Source organism: Megascapheus bottae, chromosome 37, assembly GCF_031878675.1.
Source record: "Megascapheus bottae isolate mThoBot1 chromosome 37, mThoBot2.hap1, whole genome shotgun sequence".
In the NCBI taxonomy this organism is placed as follows: Eukaryota; Metazoa; Chordata; class Mammalia; order Rodentia; family Geomyidae; genus Megascapheus; species Megascapheus bottae.
In genome coordinates, this window is record NC_143545.1 from 3585677 (window position 1) to 3612899 (window position 27223).

General features: G+C 45.2%; 1 protein-coding gene and 1 long non-coding RNA gene across 3 annotated transcripts in view; one reads left to right on the plus strand and one right to left on the minus strand.

The window, feature by feature from the left end:
• LOC150042077 (uncharacterized) overlaps positions 1-18127 on the plus strand; it is a 78153-nt gene extending 60026 nt beyond the window's left edge. The window contains exons 1-3 of one of the 2 annotated variants that reach the window (XR_016533686.1): positions 4957-5022; positions 16454-16562; positions 17523-18127. This is a non-coding gene — a long non-coding RNA (uncharacterized LOC150042077). Of the gene's footprint in view, positions 1-4956; positions 5023-16453; positions 16563-17522 lie in introns of those variants that run through there. The other variant, XR_016533687.1, reaches the window with a different exon arrangement.
• Positions 18128-18697: 570 nt separating this feature from the next.
• Positions 18698-27022, minus strand: LOC150042082 (uncharacterized). Its single transcript, XM_090325203.1, has 5 exons — positions 26784-27022; positions 24024-24299; positions 23577-23683; positions 22336-22502; positions 18698-18951 (listed from the first exon to the last, which is right to left on the minus strand). The coding sequence occupies exons 1-5, from the start codon at positions 26850-26852 to the stop codon at positions 18698-18700; spliced, it is 873 nt and encodes a 290-aa protein (XP_090181329.1). The 5' UTR covers positions 26853-27022.
• Between the last annotated feature and the right edge of the window lie 201 nt (positions 27023-27223).

Below are 27223 nucleotides of genomic sequence, written 5' to 3' on the forward strand. Positions count from 1 at the left end.
TTTCAGCTTTTTTATATGGCTTGGAACAGTGGCAGATTATTTCACATAGGAGTGGTGGCTGGCCTGGGAATGAAGATCTATACACCTCAGAACAATAGGCCCTTTTCAGGGCTTTTGAAGTCTGGCATATAACCAGAGATGGATATATACACCCCAAAACATGAGGCCCTTTTCAGGGATTTTGAAGTCTGGCATATAACCAGAGATTTTACTTCCTTGGAAGAAGAAAGTAGAGGTGGAGAGTCAACTTAGTAGGTAAAAAATGTACACAATCATATTGCAGATTAAAATATAGCACACGCTCTCTCGCTTTAGCTCTCATTCTCCTTTTTATTTTTTATTTTTTTATTTTGGCTTTCAGTATTCTGTAGAGGAAGAGGAGGAAGAAACTGGTTCATTTTGTGATCTAGCTCTAGAAAAGGAGAATTTGACTGGTACATTGTGTAGTGTGTGTGTGTGTGTGTGTGTGTGTGTGTGTGTGTGTGTGTGTTTTCCTGGGACTTGAACTTAGGATCTGGGCGCTGTCTCTGAGCTTTTGTTTTCATGGCTACCACTTTGAGCTACAGGTCCACTTCTGACTTTTTGTGTGTGATTCATTGGAAATAAGAATCTCATGGTCTTCCCTGCTGGGACTGGTTTGAAAGTGCAGTCTTTAGACCTGAGCCTCCTAGGAGCTGAGATTACAGTTGTGATCTGCTGACAATTGATTTGTTCATTTTCTTCTTTTTTATCCTCTGTTTCAGTCTTTGCCATTTAATAAGTTGATCTTATTGTTGTATACTCGAAATGATTGATGATAAATGATTTATGTACACCTTGTCTTTGTGTCTTTTGTATTTTTATTCTGTAATTTATCTCTGTCATTGTTTTACCCAAAGTTCCCAATCCTCCCGAAAGACCACCAGAGTCCACGACCAATGCAAGCAACAAAGAGCAGTTCATTAGCAAGCTTGAGCTTGGTCCTCCTCGCCTTAGAAACCAGTGATGCTTGGAGCCTCGGAGTACAGAATTAGCACAGCTTTTATAGTACAGAATAAACAAGTTAGCTTTTTTTTTTTTTTTTTAGTTTCCATCCTCACAGCCTTAGCCTCATGTTTTGGTTAACTTTTACATTGGAACACTCCTTCATTTCTTATCGGCTCCGATGTCACTGTTTTCCACAGAAATTTAGGTCAGGATTGCCTTGCTAGCTGTGGAACACAGCTGCAGTCCTAGAGATTACCTTTGAACGTCCTTGCTAGCTGTGTGAGTCAACAACTGATGGAGCATCTCACAGTTCTGAGAAGAAACAGGAGCTTTCTCAGACTTAACTTCTGCTTAGAAATAACTCTTTACTAAAGTTCATGAAACTTCAAAATTAATTTAGCCTCACATTCCTCCCTCTCACTAGTACATTAATGAGTCAATCATGACTCATTACTGATTGCATTGCCACTTTTACTGGTTGGTATTGTCATCTAAGAACCATTACCTGAACTGTATTGATCCTCTTCTTTACAAAAATCACCAATCTGATTAACATGGTCACCATGATTAGTAAGGCAATTAGAGGTCCCAGTAGAGTTGTAATTAATGTTGTCAGCCACGGGGAGGCATTAAACCAAGATTTGAACCATCCTTGGCACCCCTGTTAACTCTCTTTTTGGTTAGGTTGCTGTGGACCCACATCCTCATGATTGACATGTGTCTCTCCACAGCAATAACCAGCTAACTGATCACGAGGCGGTCAGGCTTGTGTCCAGAGGCCCCTGGTAGAGAAACCAGAGGTTGACAGTCAATGTTTTTGAAACTGGGCCTGTGTTAAACATCAGGAAGACATAGACAATTCCAGCAAAGAAACGGGCAGTGGCTAAGTAGCCAACAGGTAGTAGAAGGGGAAGTGAAATTTTCTGTTGTTGATCACAGCTGCGATGACCAGAGAATTGGAAAAATAAACAGGCCGAAAAAGGTCCCAACACACAAAACAATCACCAGCTTTGTTCCTGTCCACTCATCCGCAGTGTCAGTGCTGCGCCTATTATGGAAAAAGTCCATGTGTTTATCATAGTGACATTCATTCATTGTGGAGAAGAGCTGAACACCCTAAGACAGTCTTCACACCGTCTTCATTAGTTTCATAGGCGCCCTCCGGCGGCTGAGAGACCCACTTGTGGGGGGACAAGACCTTGGTCTTCCTCTTGACGTACATGTAGATCCACAGGCACGCTACTGTTGGGAGCCGGAGTGTGGAGTCAGACTGACCCATGATTCTGCATAACTCAGTAAGATAACCACACAAAGACAGGAGCTGTCATGTATGGCACCATGCCTAGGAACTTTTGAACTGCATTGTGTTGTGAGCTCCCAGACCTTATCAATTTATTGCTTTATTGTTTTATGGCCTTGTCCTGCTTAATTGATCTGAGATTTACCACTTTGTAAAAATGTAACCCCTGGCAGTTCCCTAGTTTCAAGAAAGTATTTAAGACATGATTTGGAAATAAATTGGGGCTACAGTCTTAAGCTCATAGCCTTCTTGGGCTGCTGACTTAGGCTGTAGTCCTCCTGACCCCATCTTTGTCTCTTGTCTATTTTTTTTCCCAGTCTTCACCCCAAGGTCAGGAATTCCGGTTCACTGCCAGCTGGCTCCGGCACACTACCACCATGATGAAGAAGGCCATGAGGTTGGATACAGTCCAGCCTGGGGGGAGGGGTTGACAATTGCTAACTGACAGCTGGACAGAATGCTGGCTAGACAGCATTCTTTGGAAGAGCATACAGCATACCCTCCAAGTTCTGCACCCAAGAAAACCCTCACAGTTAGGAAATGTTCATCCAAGCATAGTAACCCCTCACATCAGTGTATCAGTTCTGACTCTATTTACATTACTGCATTAACTGCATACCAACTTTACTCAAGACATTCTCATACCTACATACTCAAACCTTCTACGACTTACTTAGACATTCCTTAATTTTTCCCTTTTGAGCAAACTTAAGACAATTTCTTTCAGATCCTTTTTTATCCAAAATGAACTATTTTTTTAAACTCCTTTTCCAAAACCTTTACTAACCTTTTTTTCTCTTAATTGACTATAGGCCTCATTTACATTTAGTGCCTCTCACCTCTAGATTGTTTAGCACTAGATGGAAAATTTCCTTCATGCATCCAGAGTCACTATGATGGCTGCAAAAAGTTACTTAGGTGCAGTCTCCTTACTTTTATTTATATGAAATTATACTATTGATTTTTCTGTAAGATTTTCTGCCTGAACTTTTTTTTTCCCCCATGACTTTGTTAGGGGACTTTGAACTTAGCCCAGATAGAATGTCCCACCACCAAGGGTTTCTAGTCTTCAGGGAACAGCTGTGGGGTGGTGGAATCAGGCGGATGTGTAGCAGCAGCCTTGTCTCTCAGTAGCTCCAGTAGAATGTCACACCTCCTGCTGGGTGGCCTGCAAATTTCTGCACAGACTGGTTAGAGAAGCTTAACCCAAGGCCTCACTTTGGTGAATTTTTCCAGTGATTTCCTGATTGCTTTTCCTGAGCACACTTGTTTTTGCTTGCACCCCATTGGTTTTCAAGACAGTATAAGGCGAGACCCCAAAATAATTTACCGGGGTGACAACTTTTAGTAACCAGATTTCCTTTGAATGAGGCTAGGATTTTCTAGACAGGTATAGAAGACTTGAACCTGTAAACATTTCTTACAAGTGCAGTTTCCGTTCTTGTACATTTATTACTACTGTTACCCATGCCTCTAATTGATCCTCTTTTTTCCAAAAATGGCTCATCCCTTTATCTTAAAGGGGGAGGGGGATTGATGGGCAGAAGATCCATGTTCTGTAACTTTTTCAAGCTGACTCAGGGGTGTTGTTTCTAGGGACCTAAAAGCTTAGCCTATTTTATGAAGGAGTTGCCAGGATTAGATATCAGGAACAACACAACATTTACCAACTGCACAAATCTTTTCTTTGGCTACAAGAGTGTAGCTTACTTATTAGCACCCATTTGCAAAGGCATTTTCCTGACTGTCCGGGGAATCTAAGTTTCTGTGACCCTAACTATGCCTAAGTTATCTATATAAGCCAATATACAGATCAATAAGGACACAACCTCAGGTCCACAAACTTTTTTTCCAGAATTTGTGGCTGGTGTCAACTCAGAATTTGCTCAGTTTGGGCTTTGAGCAAACATGGGATTCAGGATTGTAAACTACCCACTATTACAGATAACTGACAAGTTCCTGCCCAGTTATGGAGTAAATTGACATGGACAGTAGTAAGGCATGCTCACAAACTATTCTATGACCTCTTGGCTCATTACTTTTGAATGGCCAAGCACGAGTGACTCTAGGAGCTGACACCATCTCTGCCATCCAAGCAGAGGCTTTCTGCATCTGGATGCCTCGTTGCCTACCGTCTCCAGGATTTTAGCTGTTGGTTTTTCTCTCCAATTAAAAACAGTTAACATAACACAAGACAAAACACTTAATCAGACAAATTGCATGCGCATCCAGGCTGTAAACCTGAGGGATTTGGCATCCCTCCAAAGTGTGGACTCCACGTCCCACTAAGACAGGAACTATCAGACAACAGATGGATGCAACAATGCATCTGTCGTAAGGATAGTCCCCAGTACAGCCTGGATGGAGCTATCAGACAATGAGACGGTCTCAGACTTAACTTCTGCAGAATGGAGGCTGCTTAGAAATAACTCTTTACTGAAGTTCATTAAACTTCAAAATTCATTTAGGCCTCACAGGACCCCGGAGGAGGAGGATTTTTAGGAGTGTGTTTGTTTTACACTCAACTTCCCTATAACCCTTTAAAGTAGGTAAAAGTTATTTTGTATTTTCCATCCAAACTCCACACAGGACCATGAAAAACTCTCGTCTATCCACTGCTGCTCACGCCTGTTATCCAGATCCTCAGGAGGCTGGGAGCTGAGTGTGGAGGTTCAAAGCCAGCCGGGCAGGAAAGTATGTGACTCTTATTGTCAACGAACCACCCGAAAACGGGAAGTGGAGCTGTGGCTCTAGAGGTAAACTCATGTCTACAAGTGCTTGGCCCTGAGTTCAAACCCCAGCACCCCAAAAACAAACCAATCCAATGCAACACAAAGTAAATTCTCCACAGCCACCAAATGTGAGCTGAACCTGTCATTTTCTACTAGGACTAGAACTCAGGTCTCTACACGGCTCTGCTCAGAGATTACTCGTGTGTGTGTGTGTGTGTGTGTGTGTGTGTGTGTGTGTGTGTGTGTTGAGTTTTGCCCCGGTGCTGGAATTTGAACTCAGGACCCTGTTCTCTTGCTTAGTTTCTTTTTTTTCCCCCCTCAAGGCAGGTGCTCTGCCACTTGAGCCAAAGCTTCATGTGTGGATTTTTGCTGGTTCACGGGAGATAAGAGTCTCACAGGTTTGTCTACCTTACCTGGCTTTGAACCTCCGTCCTCAGATCTCAGCCTCCTGAGTACTGGGGTGACCGGCGTGAAACACCCACTGCTTCCTGCTCATTCTAGGGTTTTACACACACACACACACACACACACACACACACACACACACGCACACTCAGCTGTGCTAGGGAAGCCTTGGTCTCTGGCCTAGGAGGATTTGGCAGGGAGTCTACCGCCCCCGTGTGGGCGCAGGGCGCAGCTGCAGCGTACAGAGTGACAATGTCCCATTTCCACAGGAGACCAGGAGAGTGGAGAGGACATGGCCTCTGCTTAGGCCAGATAGGGTTGAAATCCCCTCCCCTCCCTCCCAAGGCCTTTTATTCTGCATGGTTTGCAAGGGAGCTGGAAGAAGCCTAAGAGTGGTGCTGGTGGCTCAGGCTGTCACCCCAGCTACCCAGGGGCTGAGATCTGAGGATCACAGTTCAAAGCCAGCCTGGGAACTCCAGGAGACTCTTAGCACCAATGAACCATCAAAAAATTGTGGCTCGTGTCAGAGCACCCGCCATGGAGAGACACAGTGCCCAGGATAGGCAAACAAACAAATAGACATAAACCTGAGAAAGTGTTTAAAAAAAAAAACCCACATATAGTGTCTGAAATACAATCACATGCACATTGGCATATGAATTCTATATTATACACATATATTAAAATGTTATATATTACATACATACATATATATGTAAACATGTGTGTATATAATATATGTTTTGCTTTTGCTAGTTCTGGGATTTGACTCAGGGTCGGACACTGTTCTTGACCTTTCTCAGGCTAGAACTCTACCACTTGAGCCACAGCGCCACTTCTGGCTTTTTCTGTGTCTGTGGTACTGAGGAATCGAGCCCAGGGCTTCCTGCATGCTAGACAGGCACTCTACCACTAGGCAACACTTCCAGCCATAATCTAATGTATTTATAAAATATATTATGTATTATAAGTACATTCATACACACACATATGTGTGTGTGTGTGTGTGTGTGTGTGCTGGTACAGGGGGACTTGAACTCAGGGCATTATGTAGTCCCATGGTGCCCTACCCTCTGAGCCATGGGTTTAGCGATCTAAAGACCCCCAGCCCGACAGGAAGCTTATCTGAAAATCCCCAGGCAAAAAGTAGCTGTGGCTTCAAGTTAGAATCACGTGGTTCACATTTCACAAAGACCAGCACATAGCTCGGCTTCTGGAATCTGCTCACCTACTTCTGCACCCATTATTTTTGGTAATCTTTAAAATGACAGATCACAGTTCAAAGCCAGCCTGGGCAGGAAAATCTGTGAGACTCGTATCGCCCATGGACCAGCAAAAAGCCAGAAGTGGAGCTGAGGCTCAAATGGTAGAGAGCCTTCTTCATAAGAACAGCCAACCAAGAGCATGAGTCCCTGAGTTCAAGGCCCAGGACAAGCAGACACTCACACATACACCACACACACACACACACAAGTATATGACCATGGTACAAAAACAGAACTTCTACAATGTCATCCATTTCTACTAAGTCTATGTCTAGGGCTAGATTACATAAGATTCCAAGCTCAGTTATTTAGAATTGTAAAGAAGAATGTCATTTCCCCATGTTAAGTGAGTAGCACAACACACACACACACACACACACACACACACACACACACACACACACACACTATACAGAAAGAGAGAGAGAGAGAGGGGGGGGGAGAGAGAATAGATGTGTTGCATTTCTAAGGTAACATGGGGTGAGGAAAGGAATCCTTTGTTGTGCACAGAGGAGGGGGCCCCAAGGAAGACCACCAAGAGCGAGGCGTCCCTCTGCTGCTCACTCATTGCAGTGAGGAGGGAGGAGCTGTTAATCAGGGTTTACACAGTCTTTTTAAGGGCAAAAACCACAGATTTACACCCACCAAGTGGTCGAGTGAGATAAGGTGGGGCTCAGGGGACTTTCCATGGCGATGGAAACTGATAGAAGTTGAGTCCCCTTCAACTGTCAGAGAGAGTAGTTTTATGGCTTGGGAAACAAATGCTATACGTGTAATCTAATTTTGACACAAAATAGGCGAGTTCCTGGAGCTTATGGACACCTGCACAAACAATGGCTGACTGGGTTTATAAGTTCCTTTCAGATAAGGTGGCTTATTAATTTTTCTTTCCCATTTGTGCAGCCTCTGGGTCCTTGGAGACATTTTCCAATCACGGTTTCTGCCGGGGCCTACCGGCAGCAAATTGGGGTTCCTGAAATAGGGGGCAGGGACTGGAAAAAATAGAAGAGAGACAAACACATCGGGTTCGGGAGGTCTGCAGCCCAGGTAAAAACTGCAGCCCCGTTTATTATCAACTCAAAGCTTCTATCCCTTCTTGAGACCAGGGCACTGCCAGGTGTTACATCCAGATGGTTAATCAGGGAACTGTTGGGGGTTACATTCATATGGTAAATCTCAGATCAATTGAACAGGAGAAGGCCAAAAAACAATAAGACAATCAAGCAATTATCTGATGCAAATCAAAGTACAGTTTGATTCCACTCTGGCTCCCAACAGGTTTCTATTCTGCTTGCTGAAGGGGAATAATTTTGAATCTGGGGGTAGTTATTGTTCTTTTTTATCCCTTCACCTTCTTCACAATTCCTTGGAAGCAAAGATATGGTGAAAGTAAAAGCAGGAAGTGGGATGAGCTTCAGGTGGGAAATGTGTAAATCCCCTCCTTGTGATAGCACAGGCCTTTGATGCCTGGCCGTGTCATCCACGTGTGTCACTGGTGAATGACTCGTGTTTCCAGTGGGCTCTGACACCCCCTGGCTCCATGAACCCCAGAATAGAGAAGTCACATCTTTGTCCCCTAGTAGCAACGCTAAAGTTGCTGTAAACTTTATTTATTTTATTTGGCAGTCCTGGGGCTTGAACTCAGGGCCTGATCACTGGCCCTAGCTCAAGACTAGTGCTCTACTAATTAAGCCACAGTGCCTCTGCTGGTTTTCTAGTGTTTCACTGGAGCTGAGACTCTCACAGAATTTCCTGCCTGGGCTGTCTTTGAACCCAGGTCCTCAGATGTCAGTCTTTTGCATATCTGGGATTCTAGGCATGAGCAATTAGGATCCCAGCTACAAGCAGACAGTATGTAGAGAAGGAGACACTGGGTAGGAGAGAGCTGGAGGCAGCTGGACACTGGGCGTAGAGGCTTGGTTTGCTGCAGATCCACTTTTTCTCTGCGTAGACCCTGGCGCTGCTAATTCCAACATCATCCAAATAGGCGTATTCCCCAGGGCCTCGAACTTCCACCCTAGAGCCAAGCAGAAACACGTTCAGTAGTCACATTTGGCTACATACTTGCTTTCTTTTTTTTCTTTTTGTCAAGTATGCGGTTTGAACTCAGGGCTTGGTCTCTCCCTGAGGTTTTGTGTTCAAGACTAGGCCTGCTCTCCCATTATGAGCCACAGCACCACTTCTGGCTTATTTTTTTTGTGTGTGTGTGGTTCATGGGAGATAAGAGTCTCATGGGTTTTCCTGCCTCGGTTGGTTTTGAACACTGATTCTCAGATTTCACCCTCCCGTGTAGCTAGGATGACAGGTGAGAGCCACCAGAGCGCAGCTTGTTGCCTGTCTTTTTTTCCCCTCCTTTTATTTATTTATTTTCTTCTTGCCAGTCCTGGGACTTGAACTCAGGGCATGGCACTGTCCCTGAGCTTCTCTGGCTCGAGGATGAAGCTCTACCACTTTAGCCACTGCACCATTTCTATGTATGTGCTAGGAAGGAATCAAACCTAGAGCTTTGTGCATGTTAGGAAAGCATTCCAGCACCAGGCCACAAACCGGCCCCTGTCTGGGGTTTCAACAGAATAGACCAGTGGTCATCTCACATTAGTGATGAGCACTGATGGCGGAGTTGCGTTTCTTTTCCATTCTCAAAGTCCTGGTGTGAATGCCACCTGTCTGTCCATCACCCGTCCATCCCAGTCACACTAACCACGCATTCATTCATGACCCACGGCCACCTGTGGGCTCCCTAGACGTGACCTTCACTCAGGCTCAACTGTTTCCAAAATGCAGAAAAATAAAACATCATCAACAACAACAGATCCATGCTGGGTTCCAGGACTCACAGCTGTCATCCAGATACTCAGAAGGCTGAGATCTGACGATCACAGGTCAAAGCCAGCCCTGGAAGAAAAGTCCATGAGACTCTAATCTCCAATAAACTCTTTAGCAAAAGATAGAAGTGGCGCTGTGGCTCAAGTTGTAGAGCGCTGGCCTTGAGTAAAACCTCAGAAACAAGGGCCCAGGCCCTGAGTTCAAGCCCCAGTCCTTGCCCAAAACAAACAAGCCAAAAGATGGTTGAAAACGTACAAGTTGGTGAAGTCTGTGCTGTCTGCCCACTTCCAGCTGTGCTTTGAGGATTCTCTTCTCAGTCCAATCCAATGATTGTATGAATCTTTGTATCTTTTCAAGAAATTCTGTAATAAAACACAGTGAGTTGAAAATGAGAGTCCTTGTCTTTCGGGTGAAGTTTATTTTTCCCCTGTCGCAGGCTAGCTTAGAACTGTTATATCACTTCTTAGCCTCCTGAGAAACTATGTGTGTGTGTGTGTTCGTGTGTTCGTGGTTACATAAGCGTGCCAATATTGGGCTTGAAGTCAGGGCCTGGCAGTGTTCCTGAGTCTTTTTTGTTTGTTTGTTTTGTTTTGTTTTGTTTTGCCAGTCCTGGGCTTGAGCTCAACGCCTGAGCACTGTCCTTGAACTTTCTCAAGGCTAGAGCTCTACCACTTGAGCTTCAGCACCACGTCTGGCTTTTTTTTCTATGTATGTGGTGCCGAGGAATCAAACCTGGGTCTTCGTGCATGCTAGGGAAGCACTGTACCACTAGGCCAAACTTCCGCCCCCCTGAGTCTCTTTTTCCTCAAGGCTAGCACTCTGCCACTTGATCCACAGCTCCACTTCCCATCTTTTTGCCATATGTAGTTCTGAGGAATCAAACCCAGGACTTCCTGCATGCTATCAAGCTCTTAAAACCAAGCCACCCTGCCAGTCCTGTCCCTGAGCTCTTGTGCTCAAGGCTTTAACACAAATCTCGTTCCACCTTTTTCCTGGGAGGTAAGAGTCTCACCAACTTTCTTGCAGTTTGTCTTGGAACTTCAATCCTCCCATCTCAGCCTCCTGGGTAGCTGGATGACAGCGTGAGCTCCTGGCGCCCAACCCTTTAACTTCACACAACCTCTCCAAGTCGGGGTGGGCTGTCTTTAGCATGTCACAGAGAACAGGAACCCCAAAAGCATTTCTTACCAGGTCCTGGATGGTGTCAAAGGTGGCCAGATTGGCTCCAAAGGAGGCACAAAAGTCCTGACTGGATGTCCAGTTCCTTCTGGTCTCAGAAAAATAGAAACACTGATTCCCAAAGCCAATCCACTCTCTTGGACAGGAAGAAAACAGGCTGTGCTCTGGAATGCGGCTTTCTGCTTGGTTCACGAACAGACAATGGATTTGCTTTATAATCAGTCTTCTGTTTTCTGTGCCCGTCCTGTGGCCTAAGCCACACATTGGTCATTCAAAGCCACTCACCTGCTAGAATCACCATTAGCATAACTGTCGTCCCAAACAGAGCCATAATAGTCAACAGACAGCAGTGGTGTTTGGCCGGCATGATAGGTGATGATATTCCTGTGTATTTTTCCTGGAGCCCCTTCACTGCAAACAGAGAAAGGGGAGGGTTTGAATCCAAGGAAAGCTCTAGAAGGAAAATGATCATAGCGTTCCCGTCTTGTGGCTTGTCCTGGCCCAATTACCACCAAAGGCCATCTTGCAATGGTGGAAAAGGAAAGAATGGAGGAGCTGAGCACTGGTGTCTCCTCCTGTAACCCCAGCTACTCAGGAGCTTGAGATGTGAGGGTGGCAGGCAGGGAAGTCTTCAAGGAGCCGGGAAAAGGGCAGAAGGACAGCTGTGTCTCCAGTGATAGAGCACCAGGCTTGCGAGACAAAGCTAAGAAACAGGGTCCAGGCCCTGAGTTTAAATCCCAGCTTGACCATATGCTATATGACAGATAGTATAAATATGTCATATGACATACTATTTATGTTCTATGATACATACACAGTTATGTAACATAGTAGTATATGGTCTATTATAAATATACTGCATAATATAACATGATAATATTACACAGTATATTATACTATTATATATACTTTCTTTTTTGGTATTTCTGGGGCTTGAACTCAGGTCCTGGGCACTGTCCTTGAAGGTTTTCCCTCAAGGCTAGTTAGTGCTCTACCACTTTGATCCACAGCTCCATCTCTACTTTTCTGGTGGTTCATTGGAGAGAAGAGGCTCATGGACTTTCCCGCTCAGGATGGCTTGACCACCAGCCACCTGAGTAGCTGGGATGACAAATGTAAACCCCAGCCCCCTGGCTACATAGACCCTTATATTACATACAGGATTAAGTTACATGGTGCTACTTAATTGTTGTATTTTCTACTTTATCAATTGTATAACATACTATATGATCTACATGTAAATGGTATATATATATATATAAAATATATGAAATAATAAAATATGAAAATAAAAATGTCATATAAAAGTAGGCCAGGAGGGAAGTGGGGCTGTGGCTCAAGTGGCAGAGCACTTGAGTAAAAGGTGTTCAAGGACAGTGCCCAGCCCCTGAGTTCAAGCCTCAGGACTGCCAATAAAAAAATTTAAAAAATAAGGGCTGGGAGCTTGGCCTTGTGGTAGAGTGCTTGTCTAGAATGCACGGTTCGATTCCTCGATACCTCATACATAGAAAAAACTGGTGCAGAGGCTCAAGTGGTAGAGTTCTAGTCTTGAGAAAGTTCAAGGACAGTGCTCAGGCCCTGAGCCCAAGCCAAGGACTGGCAAAAAAAAAAAAAAAGAAGCAGAAGAAAAGAAGGAAGAAAGGAGGAGGAGGAGGAAGGAGAGGAATGTTACCTCCACTCGAGTCACCCATCCCAGATCTATCTTTCCCCACTCCGTCCCAGCCTAGCTGCCTATGTGGGAGATTTCAATCCTAATGCAAGTTACCTGCTGGCCTGCTTTCTGGGTAGCCTGTGGAAGGCAGATGTTTCTGTAACAGTCCAGCTGAGCCTGCCCGACCTGTCATTTCTCCTCCTGGTTCTGTTTGGGCAGAACTTGCTGGAGGGCTGGAATTAAGGAGGTAACCTTAGCATTTGCATGTGTTTCAGGACAGCTGGATATGCAGATTCTCCCACCAGCCTTCTGCCTTTCCTGGCTCTTAATCCTGACAGAGAAAACAAGCAAACAAATAAAAACAGAACAAAAACAAGGGAGGAATCAGGATCTGAAATTCAATGGATTAGAAATGAAATGATTAATGTGTCAGAATTATTATTGTTATTATTATCATTACTATTTGCCAGTCCTAGGGCTTGAACTCATGGTCTGGGCACCATTCCTGAATTTTCTCAAGGCTAGTGCTCTACCACTTGAGCCACGGCTGCACTTCTTTCTCATTCTATGTCTGTGGTACTGAGGAATGGAAACTAGGGCTTTGTGCATGCTAGGCAAGCACTCTACCACTAAGCCACCTTCCCTGTTCCCCGAGATCTGTTTTTCATAATAATAATAATGATTTCTTTGGCTTATAGGCTCAAATATTACCTGAAGTGAAAACACTCTAGGGCAGGAAAGATTGGAGAATTCCTTAGCTCCTGTTCAGCGCCAAAAAGCCAGAAGTGGAGTGGAGAGAAGTGGCTCAAGTGGTAGGGTGCCAGCCTCCAGTGAAAATGCTCAGGGACAGCACAGCTAAAACATGTTAAAAAGAGGGGGCTGGGAGTTTAGCGCCAGGAGGAGGAATTCAAAGTGTTTGGTTATGCTAAATTATCTTGCTAGCAGATAAACCCTGGAAACAAAAGGCCTAGCAAGTGCTCAGTAAGAAGTTTTGTCTTAAAGGATTCAAGAGTAAGATTGGCAAAAGTATCTCTTGCCACTGATATTAATTTTGTGCACTTTAAGATCTTTGTGAGTATGAATGTGTGTGTGTGTGAGTGAGTGAGTGAACGAACATGTTCAAGACTAAACTGTCAGCATGCTGTGTAAAACATTGGGTGAGTTTCTACTTGACACACACAAAGGTTAATGGGTGATTTAAGTCTAAACTCCAAGAAAAATGATCAAGTTTGGGCATTCCAAATATCTCAAAGAATTATTGCATTAAGAGGAATGAGTTAAAAGATTTTTCTAAGGATTCTGTGATTTGCATTAAAAAATCTGGTATTAAAATGCATTAGTCTCGGGGCCGGGAGTTTGGCCTAGTGGTTAAAGTGCTTGCCTAGCATGCACGAAGACCCGGGTTCGATTCCTTGGTACCACATATAGAAAAAAAGCCGGAAGTGGTGCTGAGGCTCAAGTGGTAGAGCTCTAGCCTTGAGAAAGTCCAAGGACAGTGCTCAGGCCCTGAGCTCAAGGCCAAGACTGGCAAAAAAAAATAAAAATAAAAATAAATAAAATGCATTAGTCTGTTTATTTTATAATCAAGTTATCCAGTTTAGCAAAAAGGCATCAGGGAAATTGGGATTTATTTCCCTCGACTAAATTTAAGGATAAGTGTTAGAAATAAGTATTCAAAACTTATAGTTTACTTATCAGTGTTAGGAACTTTGTCTAAAAGTGTTTGTGTAATCAAGTGGCAAGAGAAAGGACAGGCAAAATTTAGGGTAGGCCTGTGGGCCTGATTTTGAGGTTGAGAGGAGAACTGGCAAAGGTGTAGCTATGGTTTTCCATGGTGGATCAGGCCCTAGGGAAAGTTCACACATAGCGTAAAAGCTGTGCATCTAAGCCCAGTCAGATGGGTAGAAGGGGCCGGATGACTCACCTTCATCCTGTACCTTTTTCTGCTACTGACACTGAAAACTTGATGGTAAAATGTGGGTGATGTGATTGGTACTTCTGAAACTGCCCCTTAAAAATGTATGAAATTGAGTGGGGGGGAAAGGCTTTAAAAGGAATGTTTGAAAATTTATCTACTTATGATTTAGTTTCAATACTAGTTTGCAGTTGGATGTATTTAGGGAAAGAAAGATGCTAAGTCTGGATTTGGGTACAGTGATAGTTGTAATTATTGCATCAAGGAAAAACTGTAATTTGAGTTTAATCTGTTATTGGAGTTCTAGGCAATAAGTCAGACAGGGGAAAAAAAAAAGAAAGAAAAAGCCTCTTAGAAGTTGGCCTGGAGGCAAAGGGGACAACCTTGAGCCTATCAGATTAATTCCAAAGCAAATAAAGGATAAAGTGTGAAATGTTAAAGCAAAGATTAGTAAAATTTTTTTTTAATTAGTAATGGTTACTGGATAAAATTTGGAAGTGAGATTGTCCTAAACATTTGTTTCAAAGTAAAAAAAAAAGGGAAAGTTAGTGCTATCAAACGATTGTTTCATTGCCATTCCAGTTTTGCCTTGTAGATTTTCTGTAACAATTTTAGGCAGGCCCACAGAGAGGGACAGATCATTCTTACAAGCTTGTCAAATGTAACCAAAATAACAATTTGGTCCTTAACAAGTTCCAGGTAAGACTGAAAGACCCGCGGAGACCCGCACCCAATGACGCACACACGGACCACTGGATGCAATAGGCAAGAGGATTTTATTCGGGCATATGCTCGGGCTCCCAAGTCTACTTGACCACGAGATCCACAAGGTTCGGGTCAGTGTCTGGGCTCAGGCTTCCCAGGTACACGTGACCTTGAGATCCGTGAGGTTCGGGTCAGTGGCTGAGAGCCCCGATCTGTCTTGGGAGTGACTTTTTATACAGTCCTACAGTCCGTTATAGCAGAGCCCGCGCTTTTATAGCCAATAAGTTTAAAGCATTTCAGCAAGGTCTGCACGCAGGCAGCCAATCCTTGAGAAACAAATTATACATTTTGACCAATAATCGCTCAGACAGGGCCTGGTGGGAAATATGTCCTTTGGGTGGGGAAGCGACCCTTATCTGAGTTAGCACATGTTGTTTGTGAGGTAGGATGGCCAGCTGCGGAGACTGGTCAGCAGGATGTGAGCTTATTGATTAGCTTGTGAGGCTACTACCTATTTACCAAGGGGAGAGGGTGGGGTGAGTGATCTAATAATATAATTTTCTTAGCAAAGCATATTTTGTACAGAAGCCAGAAACAGCTTGGTCAGGCACAGAAGTCTGCTCCTTAACAATGTGGGCTAGCAGGGTCTTCATGCTGAGTAGCACATTCCAATGGGCCTGAGGTCCTGGGGAAAATGACCCTTGTCCTGTTATAGAATTAGCTCCTTTCAAGGCCTGGATGGTGCTACTGCCGGCTAGTTGTCGACTACAGATAGCAGAGCAAACGGGACGTTACAGAAAACAGAACAAGCAGGACGTGGGCTAAGCTTGTAAAAACTACTACCATGGGGAAGGGGCAGGGTCGGGTTTTACACAATTTCCTGCCCAGTTATGAGAGGTACGGGCATTAGTAAGGCGTGCTTACAAACTAAAAAGCGCCCCCATTCTGAAGCAGCAACCGTCTTGTTTATGTAAGCTGCCCAGGGTATAGAGATGAAAAATAACTACCCCCAGACCCAAAACCATTCCCCATCAGTAAGCAGAATAAAAATCTCCAAGGACCCAGAGGCTGCACAAACAGGAACTTCTGAGCCCTAGTCAGCCATTGTTCACACAGGTGTCCATAAGCTCCAGGAACTAACCTATTTTGTGTCAAAATTAGACTGCACGTATAGCATTGTATAGCATTTGTTTCCCAAACCATAAAACTACTCTCTGACAGTTGAATGGGACCTGGCGTTGTGAGAACTTCCTGTTGGTTTCTGTTGGGAGCCAGAGTGGAATCAAATTGTACCGTGATTTGCATCAGACAATGGCTTTATTGTCTTGTTGTTTTATGACCTTATTCTGTTTAAATGACCTGAGATTTACCATATGAATGTAACACCTGGAAGTTCCCTGGTTTCAAGAAGGGATATAAGCCTGGAGTTGACAATAAACCAGGCGGCAGTTTTGCCTGGGCTGCAGACCTCCCGGACCGATGTGTTTGTCTCTCTTCTATTCTTTCCAGTCCCTGCCCCCTATTTCAGGAACCCCAATTTGCTGCCGGTAGGCCCCGGCAACTGGCGCCCGAACAGGGACCCTGAAAATCTGGGACGACGGTGGAGGACCCCGCTGTGGTGAGTAACACATTGTAGGACTATTAAGAGAGGATCTTAAGAGAGTGTATAGTCAGGAGTAAAAATTATGGGTCAAGTTAATAGCCATAGGTCACTTGTACCGATCTTAACAGGCCTATTTGAAGCCCACGGAACGTGGGTGGAAAAATGGGTGCTTCAGAGCTTCCTACAGTTTGTCGAGGAGGCATGCCCGAGGTCTATAGAGGAGGAATTCCAAAAAACCTGGCAGTGGATAGGAAAAAGAATTCACGGATATTATAATGTATATGGCCCCGAAAAGACCCCAGAAGAGGCTATTGATGTATGGAATTTAGTAAGTGAATGCATAAATCCTCAACATGAGAATGCTGAACTTAATGTTGAATTAAGGGAAATTTATAAATTAAAGGACCCTTCTGAAAAACCTGAGGCTGAGCCATATGCCGCAGCCCAAGAGAGTCTAAGTGAGATCTTGAAACCAGGGGACTTCCAGCTGTTACATTCCTATGGTAAATCTCAGGTCATTTAAACAGAATAAGGCCATAAAACAATAAGACAATAAAGCCATTGTCTGATGCAAATCAAGGTACAATTTTGTAGGGAGCCGGAACAAACGCCATTATAAGATGGCGCCCGTTTCCTGACTCCTTAGAGGTAAACAACTCCATATAAGGCAATGCTGTGCTCGACTACGTGTCCTAAGTTATGCGCATGCACGAATCACATGATGATCCCTGGCCAATCCCGCGGCACCTCGTTGTGGCAGTAGGGCGGCAGCCAATGGTGGAGCGACCCGTGTTCCTGTTCCCTATATAAGCAGCTGCTTTTGATGCCTCCCCCCCCTTTTCGCTTCCTGCTCCCCCTTCAATCAAAAGGCTCTCCAATAAAGTATGATTTGAGAAGAATCCTCGAGTGGTGGTCGTTCTTCCTTGCTGGTCGAGGAGCTCGCCACACAATTTGATTCCGCTCTGGCTCCCACAGGTTTCCACCAGCCTGGGAAGCTCCCTAATCCCTATCTTATCTCATCTGACCACCTGATGGGTGTAAATCTGTGATATTTGCCTTTGAAAACACTGTGCAAACCCTGACTGTCAGCCTCTCCCCCTCACCTCACAGCATCACTGCTTTGAGGTGTGTGTGGACAAGTTGCTTGCTGGCTCCCTTAATCTATGGCCAACTGGCCACAGTTCCTTAGTTAGCAAAAGCATGAGTTAAACTTTAAGATGGCAGCACTATGGTTCTGACCTGGGGTCCTTCACTCCTATCCCCTCATGCTTTAGGCGTGCACTTTATGTATTTATTTTTGGTGGTTCTTCTTCCTCTTTCTCTTTTTGCGGGGAAGGAAGGCTGTTCTTTTTTTTTCTTAAAAAAATTTTTTTTCGGGCCCGGGAGTTTGGCCTAGCGGTTAAAGTGCTTGCCTAGCATGCACAAGGACCCGGGTTCGATTCCTCGGTATCCCACATACACAACCAAGCCGGAAGTGGCAGAGACGAGACACAACCAAACCGGAAAGTGGCAGAGGAGCTGAAGTAAAAACAGAGCCCAACCGAGTGGTGGCCGGAGCGAGCAGGGCCAGAGCGAGCAGGGCCGGAGCGAGCAGGGCCGGAGCGTGCGGGGGCGAGCCGAGCCAGAGCCAGCGAGGCCGGAGCGAGCGGGGCCAGAGCGAGAAGGGGCCGGAGCGAGCTGAGCCAGGAGCAAGCGAGAGCTGGCCGGGCCGGAGCGAGCGGGGCCAGAGCAAGCCAGGTGCAGGGCCGGGCCGGAGCGAGCGGGGCCAGGAGCGTGCGGGAGCGACCTGGGCCGGAGCGAGCCAGGAGCAGGGCCGGGCCGGAGCGAGCGGGGCCAAGAGCAAGCTGGAGCGAGCCGAGCGGAAGCAAGCGGGGCCGGAGCGAGCGGGGCCAGATAGAAAGAAAGGGGCCAAAAAAAAAAAATTTTTTTTTCTAAGTCCTCGGCTGCCCCCTGCCCCCCACCCATGTATAGGTGATGTGCGGGGCCGCGGCACAAGCCGGCGAGGAAGAGTGTGCGGGGGGTCGCGCACGCTCCTCTAGCAGAAGGCTAGGACGTGGGGCTAGGGAGCCCCGCTGGAGTCTCTCCATGGCTCCCTGCGTTGGTGGTCTGATCCCCTTCCCCAGCTCTTCCATGCTGGCCCGCAACTCCGCCTACTTCCTCTGGGCCACCTGAAGGCTCCCTGTTCCCTGGGAAGAGCCCAGCAAGGGCGGCAGTGGCAAGGCCGGGCGGCCGTGCGTGGACCCCGGGTCCCTGCGCCCCGGGTCCCCGCGTCCCCGCGCCTGCCATGCGCCCGCGCACTCTTCCTTGTCCCCGGCTCGGGCCACACTTACCCGCCAGAATTCAGGCCCCAGAACCAAACTGCAGTCTCCAGAAGCCTCCACGATGAAGACGAGGACCAGGACGACTAGGACAAAGACAAAACATGGATGATTCCTGAGCAGAGGGAGGCGGAGTCACCCCGCCCACCACACTGAACCAAAGCCAAAAACCCCAAGCAGGAAATCCACACTGCAGCTGCTGCAGTTCAGTATGCAACCTGAAGCTGCTGAACCCTAAAAACATAGTTACATAGATGATGTGCAAAAAATGCACACACACACAAATATACATATAAATAAAATATATAATACATACAAATACAATGCATAAATATAAAACTATACATTATATAGATATATAGACATTTTATATATTACATATAAATATATGTAACAATAAAAATATATAACATAATAACATGGCATATTATATAAATGTATTTTTTAATATTTTTATTGTAATTAGTAAAAGGGTTACATGATATTTGCCAGATAGAAGGCACATTCACATACATTGATACCCTTTCACATGTCTTGGTCCCCATTACCCTTCCCCTCCACCCCCCATCTTGGTTTTCCCCCCTTCCCTATCCAATTTCAAATAACCAAATATAAGTATATCCAATATATCAGATAACAAAGTGAGATACTGTAACAATATGAGATAACCAATGGACAGCAAAAGAGATGAGAGATAACATAGTACATTGAGGACAATAATCATTCATTATATGGCTTTTGTTTCAGTATCCTGGAGGTTCTTTCAATTACCTTCAAACTATATGGCCTTATGTATCAATGTTTTGCTCTATTGCAAATCTCTGCTAGGAGAGCCCAAGGTTTCTACTGATTATGACGAATGAGGGAAACCATTGAGCCTAAGTTCCTTTGACTCTGGCTTACTTCACTTAATATGATTTTTTTCTAAGTCTTTCCATTTCCTAACAAATGGGTCGATGTCATTTTTTCTGACAGCAGCATAGAATTCCATTGTGTACAAATACCACAACTGGTTGATCCACTCATCAACTGAGGGACATCTGGGTTGGTTCCATATCTTTGCTATGGTGAATAGCACTGCAATGAACATCATTGTTCTAGTGGATTTAGTATGCCCTTGTTTCTGGATGGTTGGGTAAATGCCAAGTAGTAGAATTGCTGGGTCATAGGGGAGTTCTATGTTTAGCCTTTTGAGGGACTGCCACACTGCTTTCCATAGTGGTTGAACGAGTTTGCACTCCCACCAACAGTGTAGTAGTGATCCCTCCTGGCCACATCCCCTCCAGCATCTGTTGTTATGTTTTCCTGATCCTGGCCATTCTAACTGGAGTGAGGTGGAATCTTAGAGTTGGTTTTATATGCGTTTCTTTTATGACCGGAGATGTTGAGCATTTCTTCATGTGTCTATAGGCCATTTTTGTTTCTTCTTCAGAGAAGACTCTCTTTTTTCAACAAGATGCAAACAGTTAATAAAACTCTGGGCTACCCTGGAAATGAAACTCATACATATGTAATATATATAGCATAGAATTATATACATACATATATATATGTATATATATATATATATATATATTGCCAGTCCTGGGGCTTGAACTCAGGGTTGACTCCGAGCATTTCCCCTCAAGGCTGGTGCTCTACCACTGGAGCCAAAGCTCCACTTCTGAGTTTTTGCTGGTAAATTGGAGATACCAGGTTCTTGGACTTTCTTTTCCAGGCTGGCTTTGAACCGTGATTCTCCTATCTAAATATCTTGAGTAGCTGAGATTATAGGCGTGAGCCACTGGCACCCGTCACTTGATTTATTAATGTGTCTAAGTTCGAAGAGATTAGAAGGAGAATGGGTTGAAATGACCTCGCTTAATTTCCACGTCCAGTGGTGGACAGCAAATTAGGAAATCTGTGTGAAGCTTTGTGCTGTAGTTTATTTGGTCTAGTGTGACTCAGAAGGATTAGTTCATTGTTAGATGAAGAACTGGAATGAGGGAGAAGAGTGGAAAAGACAAAAATGATCAAGACTCATTGAAGTGCCATGTCAGGGGCTGGCAACTCACTCTGCCATCCCAGCTAATCAGGAGGCTGAGATCCGAGGATCAGGGTTCCAAGCCAGCCCGGGGCAGAAATCCATAAACTTCTTATCTCCAACAAACCAGCAACAAGGCAGAAGCGGAGGTGTGGATCAAGTGGTAGAGCACCACAAAAGCTCAGGGACAGTGCCCAGGCCCTGAGTTCAAGCCCCACGACCAATACACATACACACAAGCATACATACACACACACACACACACACACACACACACAGAGAAATGATGCCTTGCACTCCTAGGTAGACATGGTAAATTAAAACTTTTTTACAACTTCTTTTTTGCATATATTGTTTATTGAAATTAATATTAATATTATTATTAATATTATATTCTCCAGGTAGAAGGTGCATTATTACTTCACAAACATTGACACCCTTTGTGACACCCTTTCTCATGTCTTGGTCCCATTTCCCTCCCCTCACCACCGCCCTTTTTACAACTTCTTGAAGGTAAAGATAATGGAGAAAATGAAAGACAGAACTGCAATGAGTTTCAGGTGGGAAATGTGTAAATCCCTCATCTTTTCAGATACTGCCGGCCTTTGAAGGTGGCTGTGTCACCCTCATATGTGGGTAGTTGACTCATATTCCCCATGTGCTCTCACACCCCCACCCCTAGAGAACCCCGGAACAGAAGTGAGCAACTTTTCCCTCCGCTACCATCACTGTGCCCACCCTGAACTTCATTCATTGTACAGCAAACCAATATGGGTGCACGGTACCCCCTGCCCCCCAAAATGCAGGCTGGTTTTATTTTTTTTCTCAGTCCTGAGGCTTGAACTCCCTGCTTGGCCACTATCCCTCAGATCTTTGGCTCAAGGCTGGCTTCGACCCAGGTCCTCAGATGTTGGGGTCTGATCACCGTCTCTGGGGCCTGTTCACCATTCTGGCTCAGCGGCCACTAAAGGGCTTTGTCCAGGCCTTCCTCGCAGACCTCTCTTGAGGTGTTTCTGTGAACGTGACTCCACTGAACCCCTAGCGCAGGACTGCAGCCCTTCCACGATTTCTTGCACCGGTCCTGCCCAGTAAAAACCTGAAAGTTTGCCCTGACCCTTAGTGATGGCACCTTGGCCTTTTTTCTGTTGGGTCCTTTCTGCTTCTCCACCTCCTCTTTCCCCCACAGTATATAACTAAGTGCCCAACACAATAAACCTGAGATCTGCTGCGCTTTCATGGCTGACACAGCTCCTGGCTCAGAGTTGTTTTCTCCCCCGCAATTGGGGAGGGCTGGGTTACTTGCCATCTCCTCAGCTCCATGGGACTTCAGGCTGGCCCTGGGTGTCCCTGTCATACCTGTGTTCCTGGAGAGCAACACTCAGATGTCAGTCTTTTGCATAGCTGGGGTTCGAGGTGTGAGCTATGAGGATCCAGGCTACAAGCAGACAGTATGTAGAGGAGGAGACACGGGGTAGGAGAGAGCTGGAGGCAGCTGGACACTGGGCGTAGAGGCTTGGTTTGCTGCAGATCCACTTTCTCTCTGCGTAGACCCTGGCACTGCTAATTCCAACTTCACTCAAATAGGCGTATTCCCCAGAGCCTCGAACTTCCACCCTAGAGCCAAGCAGAATCACGTGCAGTACTCACATTTGGGTACTTACTTGCTTGTGTTCATTTTTCTTTTTTCTTTTTGTCAGGTATGGGGTTTCAACTTGGGGCCTTGGCTGCTGTCCCTGAGCTTTTATGCTCAAGACGAGTCCTGCTCTCCCATTATGAGCCACAGCACCACTTCTGAACATTTCTAGCTTTTCTTTCTTTCTTTCTTTCTTTCTTTCTTTCTTTCTTTCTTTCTTTCTTTCTTTCATTCTTTTCTTTTTTTGTGGTTAAAGGGAGGTAAGAGTCTCATGGATTTTCCTGCCTAGGGTGGTTTCGAACTCTTGATTCTCAGATTTCAGCCTCCCATGTAGCTAGGATGACAGGTGAGAGCCACCAGCACACAGCTTGTGGTCTGTAGGTTTTCCTGGGTGCTCTTCCTGAGCTCAAGGCTACTTCCTTGAGCTAAGCCCCTCTTCCCTGGCTGGCTTTAAACCTTGATACTCAGATCTCAGCCTTCTGAGTAGCTAGGATTATAAGCATGAGCCACCACACCCGGATTTGTTGTCTGTAGTTTTAACAGAAGTAAGAGACTAGCGGTCGTCTCACATTAGTGCTGAGCACTGATGGCTGAGTTGCGTTTCTTCTTCATTCTCAAAGTCCTGGTATGAATGCCACCTGTCTGTCCATCACCCCTCCATCCCAGTCACACTAACCACGCATTCATTCATGACCCACGGCCACCTGTGGGCTCCCTAGACGTGACCTTCACTCAGGCTCAACTGTTTCCAAAATGCAGAAAAATAAACCATCATCAACAACAACAAATCCATGCTGGGTTCCAGGACTCACAGCTGTCATCCAGCTACTCAGGAGCTGAGATCTGAGGATCACAGTTCAAAGCCAGCCCTGCCAGCAAAGTCCATGAGAATCTTATCTCCAATAAACTATTTAGCAAAAGGTAGAAGTGGTGCTGTGGTTCAAGTGGTAGAGCACTGGCCTTGAGCAAAACCTCAGGAACAAGGACCCAGGCCCTGAGTTCAAGCCCCAGTCCAGACCCAAAACAAACAAGCCAAAAGATGGTTGACAACGTACAAGTGGGTGAAGTTTGTGTTGTCTGCCCACTTCCAACTGTGCTTTGAGGATTCTCTTCTCAGTCCAATCCAATGATCGTACGAATCTTTGTATCTTTTCAGGAAATTCTGTAATAAAACACAGTGAGTTGAAAATGAGAGTCCTTGTCTTTTGGATGTATTTTGTTTTTCTGTCAAAGGCCGGCTTCAAACTGTGATCTCACATCTCAGCCTCTGCGAAGCTCTGTATTAGGACTAATAATTCTTTGTCTTTTCTTTGTGTGTATGTGCCAATCTGAACTGCACAGTTTGTCTTGGAACTTCGATCCTCCCATCTCAGCTTCCTGGGTAGCTGGAGGACAGCGTGAGCTCCTGGCACCCAACCCTTTAACTTCACACAACCTCTCCAAGTCGGGGTGGGGTGTCTTCAGCATGTCACAGAGAACAGGACCCCAAAAGCATTTCTTACCAGGTCCTGGATGGTGTCGAAGTTGGCCAGATTGGCTCCAAAGGAGGCACAAAAGTCCTGACTGGACGTCCAGTTCCTTGTGTCCTCAGAAAAATAGAAACACTGATTCCCAAAGCCAATCCACTCTCTTGGACAGGAAGAAAACAGGCTGTGCTCTGGAATGCGGCTTTCTGCTTGGTTCACGAACAGACAGTGGATTTGCTTTATAATCAGTCTTCTGTTTTCTGTGCCCGTCCCGGGGCCTAAGACACCCATTGGCCATTCAAAGCCACTCACCTGCTAGAATCACTGTTAGCATAACTGTCGTCCCAAACAGAACCATAATAGTCAGCAGACAGCAGTGAACTTTGGCGCGAGTGATTTGTGACGATATTCCTGGGTATTTTTCCTGGAACCCTTTGACTGTACACAGAGAAAGAGGAGGGTTTGAATCCAAGGGTTTGAATGTAGAAGGAAAATGATCATAGCGTTCCCGTCTTGTGTCTTGTCCTGGCTCAATTACCACCAAAGGCCATCTTGCAATGGTGGAAAAGGAAAAAGTGGAGGAGCTGAGCACTGGTGTCTCCTCTCCGTAACCCCAGCTACTCAGGAGCCCAAGATGTGAGGGTGGCAGGCAGGAAAGTCTGGGAGACTCTTTATCTCCAAGGAGCCATGAAAAGGGCAGAAGGGGAGCTGTGGCTCCAGTGCCAGGGCAGCAACCTTGAGACAAAGCTTAGAGATAGGATCCAGGTCCTGAGTTCAAACCCCTACTTGATCATGTAATACAGTAGGTATTATAAATATATATATATCATAATATATGACATACTATATCACATGGTCTGTTATAAATGTATACTCTGTACTGTATTATACTACTATGCTGTATATACTGTTTTTCTTTTGTCAGGGAGCTTGAACTCAGGGCCCATGTGCTGTCCCAGATCTTTTCCCCTGAAGACTAGCACTCTACCACTTTGAGCCTCAGCACCACTTCTGATTTTCTGATGGTTCATTGGAGATAAGAGTCTCATGGACTTTCCTGCCTGGACTGGCTTTGATCTGTGATCCTCAGATCTCACCCTCCTGAGTAGCCACCAGCACCCGGCTGTATATCCTTGTATAGATAGGTAGTATATCCATCATATATTATATTATATATTATTTGAGGCTATGTCACATATCATCATATATGGTAAGTAGTGTATTATACTGTATATAGTATGTAATATGACCTATATAACAAAATACACAGTAAATATTATACAAGATATATGAGATACTAAATAATTTAGTATGATATATATGCATAAGATGTGTATATGTATGTTCTCATATATATGTGTGTGTCAGAATATATATATATATATATAATATACAATGAGCAATCTTTATTGTAAGTGTTTTGTTGTCAAGTTACAGCAGGCAGAGGGACTGAGCCTCAGTGAAAGTTCCAGGCATTATTTCTGGCTAACAACAATGAGCAGCCAGTTTAGAACATGGCAGCTCAGCACAGGGTGCCAACTTGTTGGGAGTCAGAGTGGAATCAAACTGTACCTTGACTTGCATCAGACCATGGCTTTATTGTCTTATTGTTTTCTGGCCCTATTCTATGTAAATGACCTGAGAATTACCATATGAATGTAACACCTGGAGGTTCTTGGGGTCTGGAGGAGGGGAGAAGCGGGAGTGAAAAATAAACGCGGCAGTCTTTGCCTGGACTATGGACATCCCGGACCCGGTGTGTCTGTCTCTCTTCTTTTTCTTCCTAGTCCTTGTCCCCTATTTCAGGAACCCCAATCTGCGAACCCTGGTTTGCTGCCGGTTGGCCCCGGCACCAACTTACCCAAATCCTGAGCACTTATGCCCGCACACACATATGTCCTGCTTTTTCTCTTGCCCTTGCTCAAGCCCTGTCCTCACTACCAGGTTTCCGGAAGATTCTGCTCCCCAGAGGCTCAGTTCAAGGCCAGCACTAGAGCAGGGAGGAAAAAATAGCCCAGAAAGTACCGTGTTTATGAGAACCACAACATTTCCTGTCCTGCTTCCTTCAGACATCAACAGGTGATATAGTTCAGTGGTGTCAACCACTATTTTCCATTAGCTTTGGTGTGTGTGTGTGTGTGTGTGTGTGTGTGTGTGTGTGTGTAGTTGCTAATGACAGGCAGGCCTCACGTCTAGCTTCCCAGCCACTCCAAGAGTGACTGGGAAGATGGCCTAGTGGTAGAGTGCTTGCCTAGCAGGCATGAAGCCCTGGGTTTGATTCCTCAGTTCCACATCCACAGAAAAAGCTGGAAGTGGTCCTATGTATGGATCCAGTGGTAGTGAGCCAGCCTTGAGCAAAAGAAGCTCAGAGATAACACCCAGGCCCTGAGTTCAAATCCCAGGACTGGAAAAGAAAAAGTCTCATGGACTTTGCTGCCTGGGCTTTCTTCAAACTATGATCGTCAGATCTCAGCCTCCTGAGTAGCTGGGAGGACAGGTGGGAGCCACTGGAGTCTGGTTTGAAAGCAAATTCTGCAAGGGTTGCAATGTATATTGCAATCCTGTCCCATTGCAAATGAGGTCAGGTAATAATCTGGGAAAGAGGAACCAGAAGGAAAAGGAGGAAGGAAAAAAAGAAGTAGAAGAGGAACTAGAAGAGGAGGGAAAGGGATGTTACCTAACTCAAGTCACATATCCCAGATCTGACCTTCCCTCATCCCAGATCTAACCTTCCCTCCCTCTGTCCCAGCCTAGCTGCCTTTGTGGGAGACTTCAACCCTAATGCAAGTTATCTGCTGGCCTGCTTTCTGGGTCGTCTGTGGAAGGCACATCATCCTGTAACATTACCACCGAGGCTTCTGTCATTTTCCCTCCTTGTTCTTTTAGTCAGAACTGCCTGGAGCCTGGGATTAAGGAGTTAACCTTGGCCTTCTCCAGGGTTACATGGCAGCTGGTAAACAGATTCTCCACCTGCCTTCTGCCTCTCCTGGCTTCTAGTCCTGGCAGAGAAAACTAACAAACAAAAAATAAAAACAAAACAAAAAGAAGATTGGAATGAGGATGTGAAATTCAATGGATTAGAAATGAAATGACTGATGTGTCAGAAAACATGTTAAAATGTCCCAATGCATTTCAGCTTAGATACATTTAAACCAGGATGGGATACAAGGGGATGATTGAGGGTGACAGTTAGACTTCCTACTGACATCCACTAAAACAATAAAAATAATAATAAT